At 51.6% G+C, this 18,094-nt stretch overlaps 1 protein-coding gene across 2 annotated transcripts in view; it reads right to left on the reverse strand.

Annotated features, from left to right (window-relative positions):
• Positions 1-500: 500 nt before the first annotated feature.
• LOC125959703 (B-cell lymphoma/leukemia 11B) overlaps positions 501-18,094 on the reverse strand; it is a 69,317-nt gene continuing 51,723 nt past the window's right edge. For both annotated transcript variants that reach the window (XM_049692586.1, XM_049692587.1), the window contains one exon: positions 501-7,044. In XM_049692586.1, the coding sequence (XP_049548543.1) occupies positions 3,626-7,044 (3,419 nt within the window). In that variant the 3' untranslated portion in view covers positions 501-3,625. The remainder of the gene's footprint in view (positions 7,045-18,094) is intronic.

Below are 18,094 nucleotides of genomic sequence, written 5' to 3' on the forward strand. Positions count from 1 at the left end.
TACCAACGCGAGGTACCAAACGGGAGCGGCAAAAAACCCTTCTCTTCTCGCGCTGCCGGTTAGCGCTTTGTCTAAACAGGCCTTGACTGAAAAGCTCCTGCGCATGCGCAAGTCGCGCTTAAGCCAGCTTGCATAGCTTAAGGGGTAAAGGCCGATCACGTGTTCCAAGCTTTCAAAAATGAGTATTTTTCATCAAAATGTAGAGCTGAAACGTGATTAAAATGTGATATCTTTCTGTAACAACAGAAGAATGTAATTTTGACGAACGTAGCAGAAGCTTATTGAGGTGGAAACAGATGCCCCGGCAATATGAATCCCACCTCTCAAAGGACCGCTGCACAGTACTTACGTGGATTTAACGTGCTCTCCAGAACATTGGAATCTATTTATTTCTTTCGCTCGGCTCTTTGCTTATCGCCACGGTGCAGAAAAAACATTCTAAAACAGTTGCAGGATTGATTTTTGTAAACATTTATAGTTTTTGTTTTATTTACGCTTGTTTCACTGTGTAAGTACGGTTTTCATCATCGTTATACAATCTAAGTGATTTATTAGGATTTTGCTTCTACGCTCCCTCCCTCATCCCCTCTGTCGGGGAGGTGGGGGAATTCGGAAAATTGGGTTTTCTTTTCTTTTGTTTTAGCTGTACATCTGTGTGATAACCGGGGCCAATGCTTTCCATCACTCACATCACTGGCTCTGGTCACACACTTTCCCATTTTACGCATTATCAACAGTCCTCCCCGTCTGACTTTTTCGCTAATTATTATTCATTCATCTCTCGGGCAGCTCCTACACTTCACCAATGCTCGGATGTAACTGGCCAATACAATGCCCAGGCGTACACGCGTATTGTAAAAATATGTCGGGAATTTAGTGTTTCCTTCCTTTCGCACCCCACGAACCTCTAGCGCCCCCCTTACGTATCGAACTACCGAATATTCCACCCACGGGACCATCCACTAATTACTTCCGGACGTCGTCGGATTTTGCTTGCTTTCATACACCTAGCTTCAAATTTGTACATTTATATAAATTCATAAAGTTTAGTAGGAATCCTTGTTTTGCTTGCATGTGTTGTATGTGCCGCTGTCTTCACTCTTTGAATGTCTTTGAGTCATAATTGCGTTCGCCTGTCGTCGTCCTCGTCCTCGTCGTCAAAGTGTTCGACTTTTTCCTTTTTCCCCTTTCTATTTCTGGCATAAATTTCTTCAACAAAACATATTCAGCGCCAGCGGCCTGAGATCCCTGCATCCCTGCATGAAGGCGAGGAATGTATCAATCGAAAAGTGGAAACGGAATATATAAAAAAGGAATAAGGAAAATAAGAAACAAACTCGCCACCTTCGTTTGATTGTTTCACTGTATCATTGGTTATAAGTGGTTTTGCAATTGTCTTTATTTGTTTCGCGATACAAATTAAAACTTCTCTCTCTCTCTCTCTCTCTCTTTCTCTCTCTCTCTCTCGCTCTCTCTTTTCTCTGTGTTTATGTTTTTATCTTTACCATCACTTTTTTACATTTTCTCCCTTCATCTCATTTTCTATCTCTCCCTCAAAGTGGCTAGGCAATTGCTTCCAAATCATGCTCGATTGATTGTAAGGAATCGCTTAGCAGCTTCTTGTTTCTCTCTCCCTCTCGTTCTCTCTTCATCTCTCTTTTTGCTGACCTTTCGCCGTCACTACTAATCTTACTAGCGCCCCGAGGAAAGGATTCAAAATAAATAGTTCTCCGTGGTGCAGAGAGTGAAACAGGAAACGATGCTGCCGCACAGTAAAAAAAAAACACTCTCTACAATCCCTCCACAGTGTCGCTAGAGTAAGGTGTTGCACTCTTATCACACTAAACGTAAACGCTAATCGGGGGTACGGGGGAAAAAGATACTCTCTACCTAAGGGCTAGACTAAAAATAAGTAAAGGCCAATATCGAATCATCATTCATTCGTCAGTCTTAACGTAAATTAGAAGGAAACAATTAGCGAGCGGTGGAGCTCTCGTGGTTTTTCGTTATCAAAAGAAGACGGTGCGCGATACAGAACACAGAACGATACGCAAATGAAAGGCAGCGAAACCATAAAGTGATCACGGTGATCCTAAGGTCCGCTCTTAGGGTGGCGCCAACCAATGCGCTCAACATAAGAAAAGGTCTAATCATATTTACACAACCTTCCTCCGTCCACTGCTGCCGTAACAAACATAATCCAGTGAGAGAATGGTCCAAGCTAGTGTACGTGAAACGGCGAAAAACAGGGAAACGAACCCCGACGAAAAAAAAACACAGAAAAAGAAAGAAAATGCCCGAACGTACCAAAACGTGTAACGAGACGAGAGCGTGAACTTGTCGAGAGAAACTTGTTAACAAAACGTGGTTAAGGCGCAATGAAGTAAAAACGAAGAGATAAACAAACAATAATCAAGTCATATTATCAAGTATCAATCAACTGGCCACAACAACCATACTTATGTACACGCGTAGGTGTAGGTGACTCTTGCAAACCACCTTTTCACCCATACCTCCTCTACCAATTTTGCCTATCTTTCCCTGACTCCCACCAAATGCACTCGCGCAACACGACTGCTGCTGCTGCTGCTGCTGACTCTGGCTACCAAGTATTACCTCTACTTAACCTACTACTGTACTTGTCTTGTTTAGTGTAACCGTGGTTGTATTGAACCCTTTTTGTTTTTTTCACATTTTTCAATTTCTTTATTTGTCTTATACTTTTCGCTTTGTTTGTTTTCTGCTTCTACTCTGCTTGTTTTCTTCTTGCAGTGACAATGGGTTAAAATACTGTACATTTCTCTCAAGGGTGTCGAGGTGTTTATCAAATTTTATAAACCCCCTTCCTGGCGCCATTCGCCACCTGCTATCGATAAATGCTCTTGCTCTCACTCCCTGCGAACAATCTTTCGACGTTAAATGCCTGTTTTTCTTTCACTGCTGCTTCTAGGGGTCCCTCCCCGGGAAGGGGACCACGAATGCCCTCGCTTAAATGGATACTATTTACAAAAACTAGCAACTAGTTAAATGACAAAAAAGGAAACAATCTTACTCGGTTCGGGTTTGGTCAGGGAAAAATCGGGAAATTGGTCGATGGTCGATCGCGAAACCGAGCAAAACATTAAGAGAAGAAAAATTACGAAAGAGCAGGAAGAGAGAGAGAGAAAGAGAGAGCGACTCGGTGCTCGTTCCTTCTTCCGTTCCGTTCCGTTCCTTACGGGCCCCTTTTCCCGAGTGCATTACACGATTTACAGTTTAACTTTGGTATTAATGCCTCTAGAGAAAGATTGGTGTGTGTGTGTGTGTGTGTTTAAATGTTCGATTTAAATGCTAGATAAAATTAATTAAAACATAAAAAGAAAAGGAAGAAAGTGAAAGGAATCTGACGACGATCACCTGAATGCGCTTAGGATGCGCTGCGCTCGTTACTACTCCGGTAGCTCCGGTTCCAGCAACCCCTGGGCCGGGCCTGGAACGCTAGCGGCGGTACGAGGAAGAAGGATGACGTTGCGCCCAGGCCACCACCAGTCGCGCGGGGCGAGGGTACGGCGGCGGCTGGCTAGTAAATGCGGGACATCATCCGGTTGGGAGGCAATTCGTAACCACTCCAGGGTCGGGGGTAAAGTCATGCCGTTGCCGCTTCCTCCTTTATCAGGGCAGCGGCTGCGGATGTGGGGCTACCATTGGATGTGGGGCTTCCGGACAATGCGACCATCGAGGGTCCATCATCCGCCGTTACACCGGCGGCGGCTGCAGCCGCTGCTGCAACAGCCGCTGGCAGTGGTGGAAGCAGAAGACCGGCCGGCAGTTGAGGCGCACCAGTGGCCGCCAGTTCGCGCTGTTGCTGATCACGGTGCTGATGATGATGGTGATGATCAGCAGCAGCACGTTGCTGTTGCTGTTGCTGTTGCTGCTGGGCGGCTGCAGCAGCCGCTGCCGCTGCCATCTGCTGTGCGGCCAGTTGCTGTTGCGCAGCAAGTTGCTGCTGATGATGCAACTGCTGCTGCTGCTGCTGCTGTTGCTGTAGTTGCTGCAGTTCGCGCTGTTGCTGCTGCTGCAGCTTTCCCTGATTGACGACACATTTGCGCATGTGCTTCTCGAGCGTCGATGGTACGCTGAACGGCATCTCGCAGAACCGGCACCGGTACACGTCCTTACCGAGCCGACCGTGCGTCTTCATGTGCCGCGTCAGCTTCGAGCTTTGGGCGCAAGCGTACGAACACAGCTCGCACTTGTACGGCTTCTCGCCGGTGTGACTCCGGCGGTGCACCGTCAGATTGGAGCAGTTCTTGAACACCTTCCCGCAGAACTCGCACGTATCGTTGCGCAGTTTGCTTTCCTTCTTCATCATCGGTTGCAGCAATCCACCGGCACCACCACCGCTGCCACCACGATCACGGCCCGGTTTTAGGTTCTCGAACAGCGAATCACCCCGGTGCAGTCCCGGAATGCCCCACCAGCTATCACCGCCCTCCAGTTTCAGGCGCTTCGAGGCCTCGAACGGATTCTCGAACGGATTGAACAGTGGAACCTGCGGTAGCTGAGGGTTGTGGTGCTGCTGCTGCTGCTGTTGCAGCATATTCTTGGCCAGTTCCTCCTTGATGCGAAGGGCCGACGGTAGCCCGTTCAGCTTCTCCGCCAACCCCGGGATGCCCATCGCACTATTGTTGTTGTCCCGGTCTTTGCTCGTCAGCTGCAGCTTCAGCGCGTTGCCCGATTCCTGGAGCGCCTGTTTGTATGCCTCCGAGTACTGAGCAATGTTCGATAGCCCGAACTTGTCCATCAGCTCCCCGACCAGTGACGTCGACATCTGCAACGCTCCACCACCGGGTCCTCCGTCCTTTTTCGACTGGCTCTGGGTGCTGCTCATGCTCAGATCCTCCGCTTCATCATCCTCCTCTTCGTCGTCCTCTTCCTCCTCATCCTCATCGTCATCGTCGTCCTCGCCACCACCACCACCATTGTGACGACGCATCCGGCGTCGAAGATGCCGATGCCGATGGCGGTGCCGTTCCTCCATCAACTCCTCCCCATCCAGATCGTCCGCATCCATCAGATCACCGTCCGAGTCCGGATCTACGTCACTGTCGAGCGAAGAATCCACATTACTCACCGTGTCCGGCTCGGATACTGCCACCGATGGTCCCGGTTGCTGTGTTGGTTGCGACGATTGTTGCTGCTGTTGCTGCTGCTGACTATGCACCAGTCTCATGTGATGCTTCAACTTGGCCGCCTGCAGACACGAGTAATCGCAGCTCGTACACTTGAACGGCAGTTCGCTGGTGTGCGTCCGCCGGTGGACGAGCAGATTGCTCTGGAAGCGGAACTTTTTACCACAGAACTCACACGAATACAGGGCACTGTCCGCCGGCGAAACACCCAACGACGACGACGACTGGTGTTTATTCGGTGGTGTCGAAGCCGATCGTGGCGTATTGGAGATCGTACTGCCCGCATCCAGCCCCAGCAACAGCTCGGTGTTCTTCTCCGGTGGCGTTAGGCTCTGGGGTCGCGTCGAATTGTTCGTCAACGGTGTTGGCGGTAGCTGGGAGGGCGATGGACTGGCAAACCGTTGCCGCGACGGGGACAACTGCAGCGGTCCCGTGGTGGATGGTTGCGGTGGTTTCCGAGGGCTCGGTGAGTTCGACGAGCAGTTCGACGAAGGACCAATGTTAGCGCCCGGGCTCGTCGTACCGGCCAGCTGTCGCAATCGCTGCGAATAGTAATCCATATGCGGTCCATCCAGTCCGACACCGCTGACCGGTGTCAGCGAGAGGGCATCGGCGGCGACAGCAACGGCAGCGGCCGCAGAGGCCGCCACCCCCGTCGATGGTGGCCGCTCGGAAGCGGTTGCACCCGTGGCCGGATTGAACGGTGCAGCCGGATTGTGGGACTTGAGCCGATTCGCGGCCACAACGGCCGCCGCCGCCAGGTTAAGCCCATGGTTTCGGAACTGTTCCGACATCAGGTGCTCCATCCGGAACGCATGCTCATGATGCGCCCCCCGACCAAACAGGGGACTGTGCGGGACATGGTGGGACATTCGCAGCAAACCGAACGGATTCGGATGTAACTCCGGCGGTGGCGGTGGTACCAACAGTGCCGGATGACCGCGCAAACCACCGGCCGCCACTGGTGGTGGTGCTAGACCGCCGCTGCCGGAAATTGACGCTTCCGTTGAGGCCGAGGTGGAGCGAACCGGTGTTGTTGTCGTCATGGGACCACCACTGGCTGGGGATTGCGATTGACGAAGGGGGGACGGAGATTGAAGTCGCGTCGGTATCGGCAGCGTCGGTGGTGCTCCGGAGGCCAACGGTGAACCGAGTGGAATACCGATCGGTAGGGGACTCGTAAGGGCTAGGGGGACCTCGGTAATGTCCGCGCTACCATTGGAACTGACGCTCGTAAGTTTCTTTCGCTTCGCCGTTCGTACCGCTGGCGGTTCCTCATCGTCGGACATGTCGCCGTCTTCGTCCGGGTCGCTGCTACCGGAACCGTTGATCCGTGGTGCGGTCACCTTACGCCCTTGGTGTTGCACCGTCGTACCATTGCTGCGTGACGACACTGTTCTGCACTGTTCACTATCATCCGGGTGCTGAGGCTTCACTGTTGCTGACTCTTCCTGTTGTTGTTGTTGTTGTTGACTCACCGTCGGTTCCCCTCTTCGCGTTCGGCTCGAACTTCGGTGTGAACTCCGGGGCGATGAGATGCTCGAGGAGGGGGAAGAGGCCGAGGTGGACAAAGTGCCGGAACAGAGGGAATCTTCTGGCGCTTGTCCGGGTCCGGGTGGTTTCTCGGTGGCCAACGGAAGCTCACTACCACTAGTGACACCATCATCATCATCATCAGTCACCGGAACAGCGGCCGCCGATTCCGGTGCATCCGAGTCGGTGGTAGGGGCCGCACCATCACCATCCTGGTTCCCGGTACTGGCCAGCGATTCCACGTAGATCTTTACACCGTGGGCATGCTGGACGTGTTGTACCAACCGCCACGCCGAATGGTACTTCGTTTTGCACGTCGAGCAAACGTAGTTGCTGGGTTCTGTTGTTGTTGTAGAGAGAGAGAGAGAAGAGAGAGAGAGAGAAAGGAAACGGATTAGTAGAGGGAGGACATCAAGCAAACATCAAAGCGGGTGCACCGGGATGCTCGTGGCCAAAAAACCGACCGATCTCTTGCCTTGCCGATTGATGCAAGCAAATATTTATAGAATTCGTGCGAGCAAAAATGCAATTCCTCGTGAGGGCGTGAGGAGCGGACATGGCCACGAGGGGGGCCACGTCTTCCGTGACTTCCGTGTGGATCAAAACGGTAACCGATGACAGTATGTCCAGCATAATATTTACATTACGCGACGCGACGCGATGCGATGAACGCCGCCACAACCGGTGCTCAGGTTCCTGTTTATCCCTTAACTTGGGGCGCGTGTCCGGGAGGAGTTCCCGGGTTCCCGGGATGCACCAAAACGCTGCAGCAGGGTGCAGCAGCAACGACAGCAAACTCATTCCCTGCCACCGTCGATTGGCAGTCGGAATAGAGAGGATGGATTTAATTAAAAAATAACTTCTTCTGGCATTCTTGTCTGCCACATTTCCCTTGGTCATCGGTTCCAATACTAGATAGAGAGAGGGGAAATTGATGCCCCCGGGATGGAACTCCGAAATGGAAAAACAAACTTCAAAAAATTTAGGAACTGAAATTGGCACTTTAAGATCTTCCAATCTAAAAAAAATGGGGGGATTTTGTTCACTACAAAAAAAAGGAAGGCCACGGACACTCCCTGGGCCTCAGTGGCCATAATCCACACACGGTCCAGTTCCCGCTATAACGGAGGGATGCGCCTGCTTGCTCCTGCTCCTACTACTGCGATGTGTTACGCTGTAGGCAACATTTGAATACAAATGAGCGACCACCACCACCGCTACCGCTACTGTGCGGACACAAGTGGCCAGCAGCAGCACGTCGTATCGTCTCAGAAGATGGCATTGGCTTCATGGTGAAGCCTCCTGAAGGAAAAGGGAGCCTCAATCTCAAGCCAGATTGGCAACAGATGGTACCTCACAGGAGAAAGAGAGAGAGAGCGAGAGCGTACGAGGTGTCCATGGACCGCCATTACCGTCCCCATTACTGAACCATATGAGGGGTACACCACGGCCACCGCGGTTCCTTCTCCTCCTCCTCCCAACAGGGTGGTTACGTCCAGATATTGCGCCTTATGGAAATTTATAGTATTTTATTAAAACAACACAACAACCAGGCGACACACCAAAGGAGAGGAGCTGCAAAACCATTACGCCAGCATCGCTCCAGCATTCCAAATGCCCCTCCCTTTGTCCAACGAGAATTTTTTTTTCCTCAAATTTTAAAACCTCAAAAAAAAGTGGGAAATTCCCTTGATGATGCAGCGGCGCACCCTTGGTGTGTGAAATGGTGTAATTGTAAAAAACTACCGGAACGGATTGACCGTAACGCGCGTCCGATGGTTTTGTGGCTCGTAATTTTCACTTCGACACATTTGGTCCAAGGTTTGGTCGTTCTCGCTCGCGGTAGATCAATGATCAATTTTCGCTTCCTAATCACTTTCGCTACACGCCCTACAGGCGAGGGTGTTGTCCCCGTCCACACACACGCACTGTGAGGACATTTATTTTATTGCCCGGACAAGCCTTAATCAGGATCGGGGAAGAGGTATGGCTGTATGTCCGTTTCGTCCTCGGGAGTAGCGCGCCACTCAACCATTCCGATCACGTCCGGTATTCCCTATCCCCTTGTCCTCGTGTATGGTGTGTGTGTGTGTGTGTGCGTGCGTGTGATTGTCCTTTTTGTCGTGGAAATTCTTTCCGGATGCTTGTTTTTTTACTTTTTTTATTGGAATGTTTCATTCTCTCTCCTCGTTCGGCCACAAAAAAAACGAAAAGTTTGAAACATTGTTAGATAGAAAGCAGGGAAATCGAGGCGGGCAAATGTGGTACCGGGGCGTGCGGTGAGGACACTGCCCAGTCCGCACATCAATGGATGGATGGTAGAATCAATGGACGGATGTGCGGTTAGTTCCGAACACATATGGTGCACCCTCCGTTTGTTACTTTAAAGCGACTCTCGGATACGGAGCATCATTTTCACTTCATTTATCACGGCCAATAATCAGACGAACGAGTGCAGTGTGTCTCCTCCCTCCATTGAGAGGACATTGAGGCGACATCATCGCGGTGCATCTGTCATCACGATCGCTGGCTTACCATCCACCCACCCACCCACCAAGCATATCATTATGCATCCTCCCTCGTGGCGAGCGTTTCGTTGGCAAGACAATGCCCTTTGCCATTGTTCCGCCAACACATTCGAGGTGCGCGATCGCGACTCTCTCTCTCTCTCTCTCGGTGGGTGGAGTGACAATTAATCATCCGAACATTCGAACCGGCCTCCAAAGTAAGACATAAAAAAGCGCCAATACCAATATATGGTCCTCACGAGGTCCTCACGGGGATCGTTCGATCCCGTTCCCGGCTCTGTAATTACAGGGTACCTCGGAGAGTGCTCTCCGTGCTGTCATCGTCCGAAAGGTATTTGCAATCGATTGCAACGGCCAGTGGAAGGAGATGAGGGAAGCAATTTTCCGTGGCCATTGTTCTCGTTGTTGGTGGTCGGACAAGCGCATCTTGGTACGCGGTTCAGACAGTCCGCCACAAGTGTGCTAATGTCGTCGACTCCGGCATCAGCATCATCATCATCATCATAATCATCGGCATCGGTTCCACATTGGGGAGGGACATTCCAATGCATCCAGCGATGATCGAGTGTCCGCTTTTGTTCGCGCTTCTTCGACCCCCTTAATTTGTGATCCGGAACCACGCTGCAGTCTTTAAGACGAGGAAACCTTCGCGTTCTGGCACGTGCGAGGTCCGAACAATATGGCATCTCGCGAATTAATGAATGGCGTACTGGGAACCGCAAACCCAGTCCAGTCCAGTGCAGCCCGCGCGATGAGGTCATTCAATGGTTAGAAAGACATCGAGACACAGAAGTGGAAATGCTTTCACAGAGACCCTTCACAGGGAGGTACTTCTGGCACGACGAAAACCCCAAACATTGAGTTGGGTTAAAGCGAAGACATGAAAGCGAAAGGTCGCAACCTATGGTCGCGCGCTTCGATCATAACCCTTTGCCTGTTATCGCGCACCACGGCATGCGACATGCGGATGAGCCGAGCAAAAGGATACGAACGCGAGCACTCGGCCAATAGACCAGACCAGAAGAGGGTTCAGTGTGCGCAGGGCACGTGCTCGGCACGCAAGACGCAGCTTGAATCCGGGAATCCAAACCCCCCTCAAAAAAAATAGATAAAGGATAGAAAAAGAAGAAGGAACTCGCGACTCGCGTACCGATCGTACCGCGTTGAAAGCCAGGTGATTGCGCCCCGTGCGCAGCCAGCGCCGAACCGGACGACAAAAAACCAGGCGGAAGGATTGGAACATTTGAAAAAAAGAATAAACCGAGGAAAGAGGAAGGGTCTCAGTCGGGTTTAGGTTAAACAGCGGACAGTGAGCGCTCGCACTAGCACAGGAAGGGGTGCAATGATCGCTTCGCTTCTTCCCTCAACCCGTTCCTATGTAAATGAAGCGATGATGCGCAGCGAAAGTGTATGTTGCGTGTGCTAGGCACGTTCCCTTCCGCGGGTGCCGGGTGCCGGGTGCGCACCACTGGCAGGATAGTGAGCACACAGGGAGAGAGAGAGCATAAGCTAGTGTCTGGGCCAGCTGGGACAACAAAGGTAAAGCGCGCGCGCCTCATGTGCGTTGCCCTCGCAATCGAAATCGAAAGCAACACAACTGATCAAACTATCCGGGGTACGGGGTGACACTGGACAAAAAAAAACAACATAAAAACCAATCCTCGATCCTCGACAGAAGCAGCAACCACCACGATGATCGGAGGGATCCTTTTTTCCTCCAAAAATAATCGATCGGATAGCAAACAAACAATGGACACAAGACACAACGCCCCATCGGTGCGTAAATAAGGGAGGAATGGAGGAGCGCCAGAGAAAGGGAAAGGAGCCATTTCTGGGCGGTGCGCGCCGGAGATCGATAAATCAACCTCAAGTACCGGGCCACCGATCAACGCGATAATGATCGTCCCGAGCGGTGGCTGGAACGAAGGAAAAAGGATAACGATACGGGAGGGGAAAGGAATCTATCATCTCCCAAAACCACGGCCACCGTATGTGCTGCTGCTGCTGCTGCACCGTGGACAGTGGTTTTTAGATTCCTTTTCCGGGAAAAGGATCAAATGAGAAGACAAATTCAACAAGGCTCACAGGTGCCATCGAGGTTGGAAAAAAAAGATCGAACTTGTTGATTACGTTTTTTTTGCGGCCAAAAAGCCTCACCGATAAGCTACTTAACGCTGATGGACATTCCCCCGGGGGGAGAAAAAGAGGTAAAAGAAGCTGGCATAAATCAGATAGGTCGAGAATTCGAATCAAAATCGGACGCAGAAAAAGGACCGCACACCGGCAATGAAAGGATCGCCTAAAATCGTTGCGAAAGCCTTCTCCTGCACAGCGAGCGAGGGACGATCCATTTCCGCTCCGTGTTGAAGGGCTTGAGCATTGAGGCCAACGAGAGAAGATGGCCAAGGGACGGTCAACGGGGACGGTTTCCCTTTCGCTCGCTTGACGCTGAGTAGTCACGTACGCCTGGGACCGATTTACATATCTTTGTCCAAGGACCACCACCTCGACCACCTTTCCATAAGTCGACGAGGAAGGGATGATCCTAAAAGTTGCGGGAGGGGGTGTTGCCTCGATAGGTGACCGAACCACACCGGACCCGCAAGGTTCGTAAAATCCTTTTTCTCTATTCCCTGGCCCTGACCGGTCGGTCGGCCACTCTAATCTGCCGAAGAGCGAAAAATGGTTATCACTTCCGGCGTGAGTCAATGGTCAACACCCTCATCACACTCAAAGGAAGGGAGCTGGAGGTGGAAAGGGGGTGGATGGCCACTCAGTTTAGTGAGTGAAAGTATGGAGAGGCCTCGTGTTCATCCATCAAATGCCGGTCAAGACGTCGTAATCGAGGATTTATCTTCCGGAAGGAGGTATCGTCTTCGCCTTCGTTCTGGTTGTTGTCGTGAGCGGCCAGACCGTCGATGGGGCGGCACTTTAGAGCAACATTTGGCCTCAATAGTCATAGTCGGCACCACCCCCCCCTGGGGAGGATGTTTTTTAATTGTCTCCCTAAACTCACTCCCGAAAACCAGGGCTTCCAGGTGGTTCTCGTCCTCCTCGTGGTCGTGTAGCTGCGGGGTCATAATAAAACAAAAAATAGGAAAAAAAACCCCGAACGCCACTGTACCGGAAGCCAGATCGGACGTGAGGGACATCCAAGGAAGGGGACAGGAACAGTGAAATCCATTTTACATCCTCCCGGAAGAAAGACAAAAGAAAACAACAAAAAAAAATGAAGTAGAAGAGAAAAAACGATGAGCCGACCAGCCAGCAGCCGGAGTGACATCAGGAAGGGATGAGCAGACGGATGACGGCGCTGCTGTCCTTCGTCCGTCGATCAATTGTCGCGCGCCGCGAGTCGCGTTCCCCGTGACGCGTGTAACGTGGTGGCACGAGCGCGTCGCGGCATGAATTTGGAGCAGCAAAAGGGTGGAAACAAAGCAAAGAGGAAGGGAGGAAGAGAACTAACAAAAAAAGAGTTCGGGATCCGGATAATTAACATAAGTACGCCAGGGAGAACGACCTGGACATGGATTTAATATTTATATCCCCGTAACAGGACGATGCAGGTTCCAAGTGACGTGTGCCATGGCCACATCCGCTACCCATACGGTGTGCGTGTGTGCTTTCGATTTCACTTCAGGCAAGAGGTGGAAAGGGAAAGCCCAGTGTAGCCCTTTAAAAGGAATTAAGCACCGAAAAAACAAACCGAAGCTTGCTTTTAACGGCACTGAGCTGAAGGTAGCAGCAGCGGGCTACAAATCTCATCATTTTCGGTTGCTTGGAATGCATTCGCTGGAGTAATTAAAGCTCAAAAAACGCGCTAATCATGACAGGGAATGATGGAATCGGCGCAAGCGTTACGCCACCGCGCACAGCATATGCAACCATGCGTCCGACCGTTCCATCTGTCATCGAGGATCTGTCGTAGCAGGCCGCGACCGCTTGTTGTTATGTGCAGTTTCAACGTTCCTGGTTACCACCACCATGCTGGAAACCATCCATCACCGTACGGCGCCCGCTGTGTATCGTCTGCTGCTGCTGCTGCTGCTGCATCCCGGGGTCCAACCGACCACGAACCCCTTACCCCTTTTTCAACCCGGAACCGGAGCAACACAGAGAAAGAGGACGCAACGGAAAACGTTGGCTAAATTCGGTGGTTTGGTCCTGTGGTCCACCAGCGCGCAGCCTACTGCATCCAATGCAGCAACAGCATCGTGGTGCGTTTCGTTGGTCCATCGCTTTTTAACCCCGGTGGCGTGTCCCACAGCCCGTTAAAGGTTCAAGTGCTGACGACGACAACGACGACGATGGTCGATTCCATTGTTTGAAAGTGAAATTTCGTTCCATTTTTCCCTTTTTTCGGTGCGTTTTTCTCTCTCATTTTTCCCGAGGTTAATCAAGGATCGGAGCTACCGGACCGGGTTGCGTTTTTGAATGTGCCCGGATAAACGCGTCAAGCCGGGACCACCGGTCAGGGGCCCTCCTGCGAATCACGTGATTATGATGGCGTAACAACGGGTTAAAGCGCCGGAGCGCATTCAGACACAGGCCACAGATGCTGCGTCATTCATCTCGGGGAAACCCCCTTTTGAATCAGCCATCGGTTCCATCTGGCACACCGATTCGTGTCGTTCAGTGGCACCGCCAGCGGACAGCGCAACAAAAACGGGAAGAAAAGTTAAATCCTTCTTCGGTTCCGGAGTCACTAAGAATGAAGATGGTTCCTTGGCAGAGGACACACCGAGGCGGCTCGCGAGTTCAAATTAAACATTCGGAAGCACTGGCGCCAACACTGTTGCAACGCGGTGGCCGCGATGGTCCTTGATAATGTTCTTTAATCCTTTCACACTTCGTACGCGTACCCACGGTATCAATTACATTCGCTCCCGGTGTGTCAATCAGGGAGTTGCGGACTCTGACGAAAACAAATAAGAAATGACGCAGCGCGAGGCGACGGGATGACGCGAGTGAAGGTGGACAAAGCGATGGTAAAGGATTATCCGTCGGATCCCGGTGAGCCGGGTGTACGGGAGTTCGCATTGACGGATAAATGGACGTCCCGTTGACGAACGGAAACGACAACCACAGAGGGACATTTCGCCCAGATCGTTTCCCCCGCCGTGTTCCCTGTTTCGGCACAACAGGCTGTCAGCAGCAGATGGTGGTGGTGGCCACCACCAGCGGGAACGTTGGTGGCTTTTCTCCTGCTGGTTGGTTGCTGGCCCATGCTCTTATCGGGACGATTCCGCGGACGCAGACGAAAGATATCAGCAGCAGTAGCAGCAGAAGCAGCAGTAGTAGTATCCTTTCCTGGTGCCCGGTGCTGTCCATGACACATGACGTCATCATCATCTTCCGTCGACGACGTTCCCCAGGTTCGATAACAGATTGGCAACGGCTGAGATGGACTCTCGCGTTGCACTAGACGCAGTAGACATCAGGCTTGCGTCAGTGCAAGCCACGGGCCTGGTCCCTAAGGGGACTAATATTGACATTTTAATTTCCCTTCCAAGGATACCCAAGACGATGGTCATATGGGCTTATCGTCTCAGCACTACACACGCGCGCGCACTCAGAGAGAGGATACTAGCAACAAGAGGTGGAGGAAAAAAGGATTGAAGAAATTGAAGAATCCTGCCTTTTCAAGGCTAAGGATCCGGCTTAAGATGGTGGCTCTGTCTGATGGGGTATAGGAGGATGATGGTTATTAGCTTCCCGTATCCACGGTACGGCCTTACGAGATGCGCCTTTCTCTCCGCTGAAAGGAACATATTATTCCTCCGGTAAAAGGATTTCGAGATGCGCCGCAAGTCGCGCTGAAAGCCGTATTATTTGCCATAACTCTAGAGAACCCAGGAAGATTGGTTCCAGGTCATGCATGATGTGGCTACTAGGGAGGAAGTGAGCTAACTACGAGCTGCGAAGCAATTGCTGGGGCTAAATGTTATATTATATGTTAAATTTATTGAACAGAACAAATCAGTTACGAGTATTCAAAGTCGCAACTCGTCGCACTTCTCTTCCAAAACTCGTCTAAACACTGCCATCAGTTTACAGGAGAGAAGAACTAGCGTCCAACCGAGTCTCTATATCCATCCAATGGCGGAAACGGAGATGCAAACGATTCCATAAAATCACCATACGGCCAGTCGCCGGGGCCGAAGACCGCACACCGGAAAGGAAAAATGATTTGGTAACATGCCAGCACAGTGGCCACCAGAAGAAGTGGCAGCAAGTCTGGCCGGCCGTTCCGATTGTCAGAGCGGAAAACTGTGCGTCTTGTGATACGAACAACAACAACAACAACCCTTCGGCGGTTCAGTTGCTTCGGAAGCTGCAACAGACAGACCAGCGTCTACGCTACGTGTGGTCGTAGCTCGAGAGGAGGAAAACGAGTCCCGCGGGGAGAGATAGAGAGGTCAAGCTTGAACAATACCCGAGGATAGTTCCGAGTGCAATAAAATATCGCCATAAAACCAAGAACCGAGAAGCCGAAAGGGGTGAGTTTTGTCGTACGGAGAGACAAACATAACCACAAAAAACAATCTTCTGCTGCGCTGCAGACCATTGAGCATCCGGACGACATCCGGATCCGGGGGGTGGGAGTGCGCCCCCCTTCGAACCGCATCATTTTGGTTTGCGCTCCCGAACCCCCCAAGTGGGACGAGGATAAGAAGCAAAGAAAAAAAAGAAATCCAACCCAACAAAGTAGCTGTCACCAAGTAATAGGGCGTGAGGGTGAAAACACATTGTTAGCTCGAGGCTCCTGTGTAGGGTTGGGGGAGGGGGGTTTGTAGGACACCGACTGCTAGGCTTAGTACATTCAAAACCAATTCGCTCCCCAGGAATTGAGACGAGAAGGAGCAATAGAGAGAGAGCGAGAGCCAAGAAGTTAACGTCGTCGTAAACGATAATCCGGCCCAGAAACCGACGAGAAGTGAGGGGGGAGTAGTGAAGATGCCGCGGTTGGTCAGCTTCCTGTCAGCGGCGGGGAGGCTTCCTCCGTATGTGTCGAATGGATGGTTTCCGGCTCCCCCGGCCTCTAAACCGGTCATTTCCAAGGGCCAAGTGTCAGGCCCTTGAAGGCCCTATAGTCCAACCGACGACAATCCTTTTGCCGCATGTGTGTACACTGCTCTTCAAAGGGTTCTCTCTCTCTCTCTAATGCATCCCTCCCTCTGACTCCCGGGAGGAAACGGAACTTACTGCCCTTCCGGTTCGGGCTAGCCTGTCGTCCATCATCATCGTTGTCGTCGTCGTCGTCATCGTTCCTGGCGTCATTATTCCCTTCTTGCCTTTGCTCACGACTTCTCATTTGCATAGGTTACATCGGTGAGTCCGACGACGATTTAAGCCGATGCTCCCACACCGTCGGTCGAAGAAGGATTACTTCCTGTGCTCCTGAGCGGACATCAAACATTCAAACCCGTGCCCAAACGGACGACTAACCGTGTCCAGCATTAATTGGGGGATGGGTGAAGTAGTGGCGGCTGCGACAAGCAACAAGTCGATGTCGTGTTAAATCAAAACACCGATTTGAACCGTCACCTGGAGAACTTGGACCTGGACACTGTGCACTCGTCTCCGAATGTTGCAGAAGCTGGACTCCGTTATCCAGGGTGCGACTCCCAATATCCCTATATCGTTCAAATACTCCTAGGATAGTGTCCAAAACACGGAATACAAATCGTGACACCTTCAATAGACGTCCAGCTTTTCGAACTCGGAAAACCACCGGATCCCTTCCACAAACGTTCATCGTTGGTGTTCCGCTTCCGCTATTGTCCCGTTTGTACTCGACAGGAACGGAGGCCCTTTGTCCTTTAACTCCGCAAAAGGTTCGTTCGTGATGCAACAGAAAGGTGTACCGCACCGAGCGGCTTCTTGACCGTCCTCCTGTGAGGTCCCACTAGAGAGTCCTTCGAACGGTCCTGTGTACGAGCTTATTGTTGAACATGTTTCGGGCGTAGCGGACGTGTCCCAGAAACACACACACACACACACACACACACACAGGTGCTCGCGTAATCGCGTCCTCTTTACGCATCGAATGACCAAGGCTCGCATTAACGCGCTCTCTGTCCACCCCTTATTTTGCAGCAGCCTGCAGTAAACAGTGCTCTCTGCTGTCCCTGCTTAAAAGGGTTGCAGTAAGCGATGCAGAACAGTGCGCAGATTTTCTGCCAACCTGGTCACTTTGGTGGTGGACATCTGGAACCATATTCTGGGGAATGACACATGTGACGCCCGGCACCAGACATATCGCTCAGAGCGATTTAAAGAGACATGACGAGATGAACATGCTGGTGCTGTTGCTGCTGCTGCTGTTCCCTTTGTTCGAGTCTGGCCATTTAAGAGGCTTTAAATTTGCGAAGAGAAAAAAAAAAAAGAAACACACAGTACTGGGTGGAAGCAATGTTGTATAAGGACAGCCTTGGTCCAGCAGCAGCAGCAGGTCAGACACTCCGAACCATCCAGGATTGATCCAGATAAAGCGGAGCGACTCTCCGGCTTCAAGTACGACATGTGTGCCCGCGCGTGTGTGTGTGTGTGCAGGTACGCTTGGCAGGAGAGATGAATAATTAATCAGGCGTAATTGATATGACCGGACGATGGCCATGGACATGGGCCATCCCTTTACCCCGGTGGTGTCTCCGGGGGTGCGTTCATCATTCTACATTTGTACTTCTCCGTGCGCACGTTGTCCACTGTTGAGGATTTCCCCCTTTTTTTCCCCTTCGTTTTTCAGTCCGTGCGGAAACCCTTGCGCAAGGAAAAGGTCAGGGCAGGCATACCAAATGAGCTGACCACCGGTGTGCAACCAACGATGCAATTTCGGTGCCTCTCAAGTGGCCACTCAGG

The sequence above is a fragment of the Anopheles darlingi genome, chromosome 2 (genome assembly GCF_943734745.1).
Source record: "Anopheles darlingi chromosome 2, idAnoDarlMG_H_01, whole genome shotgun sequence".
In the NCBI taxonomy this organism is placed as follows: domain Eukaryota; kingdom Metazoa; phylum Arthropoda; class Insecta; order Diptera; family Culicidae; genus Anopheles; species Anopheles darlingi.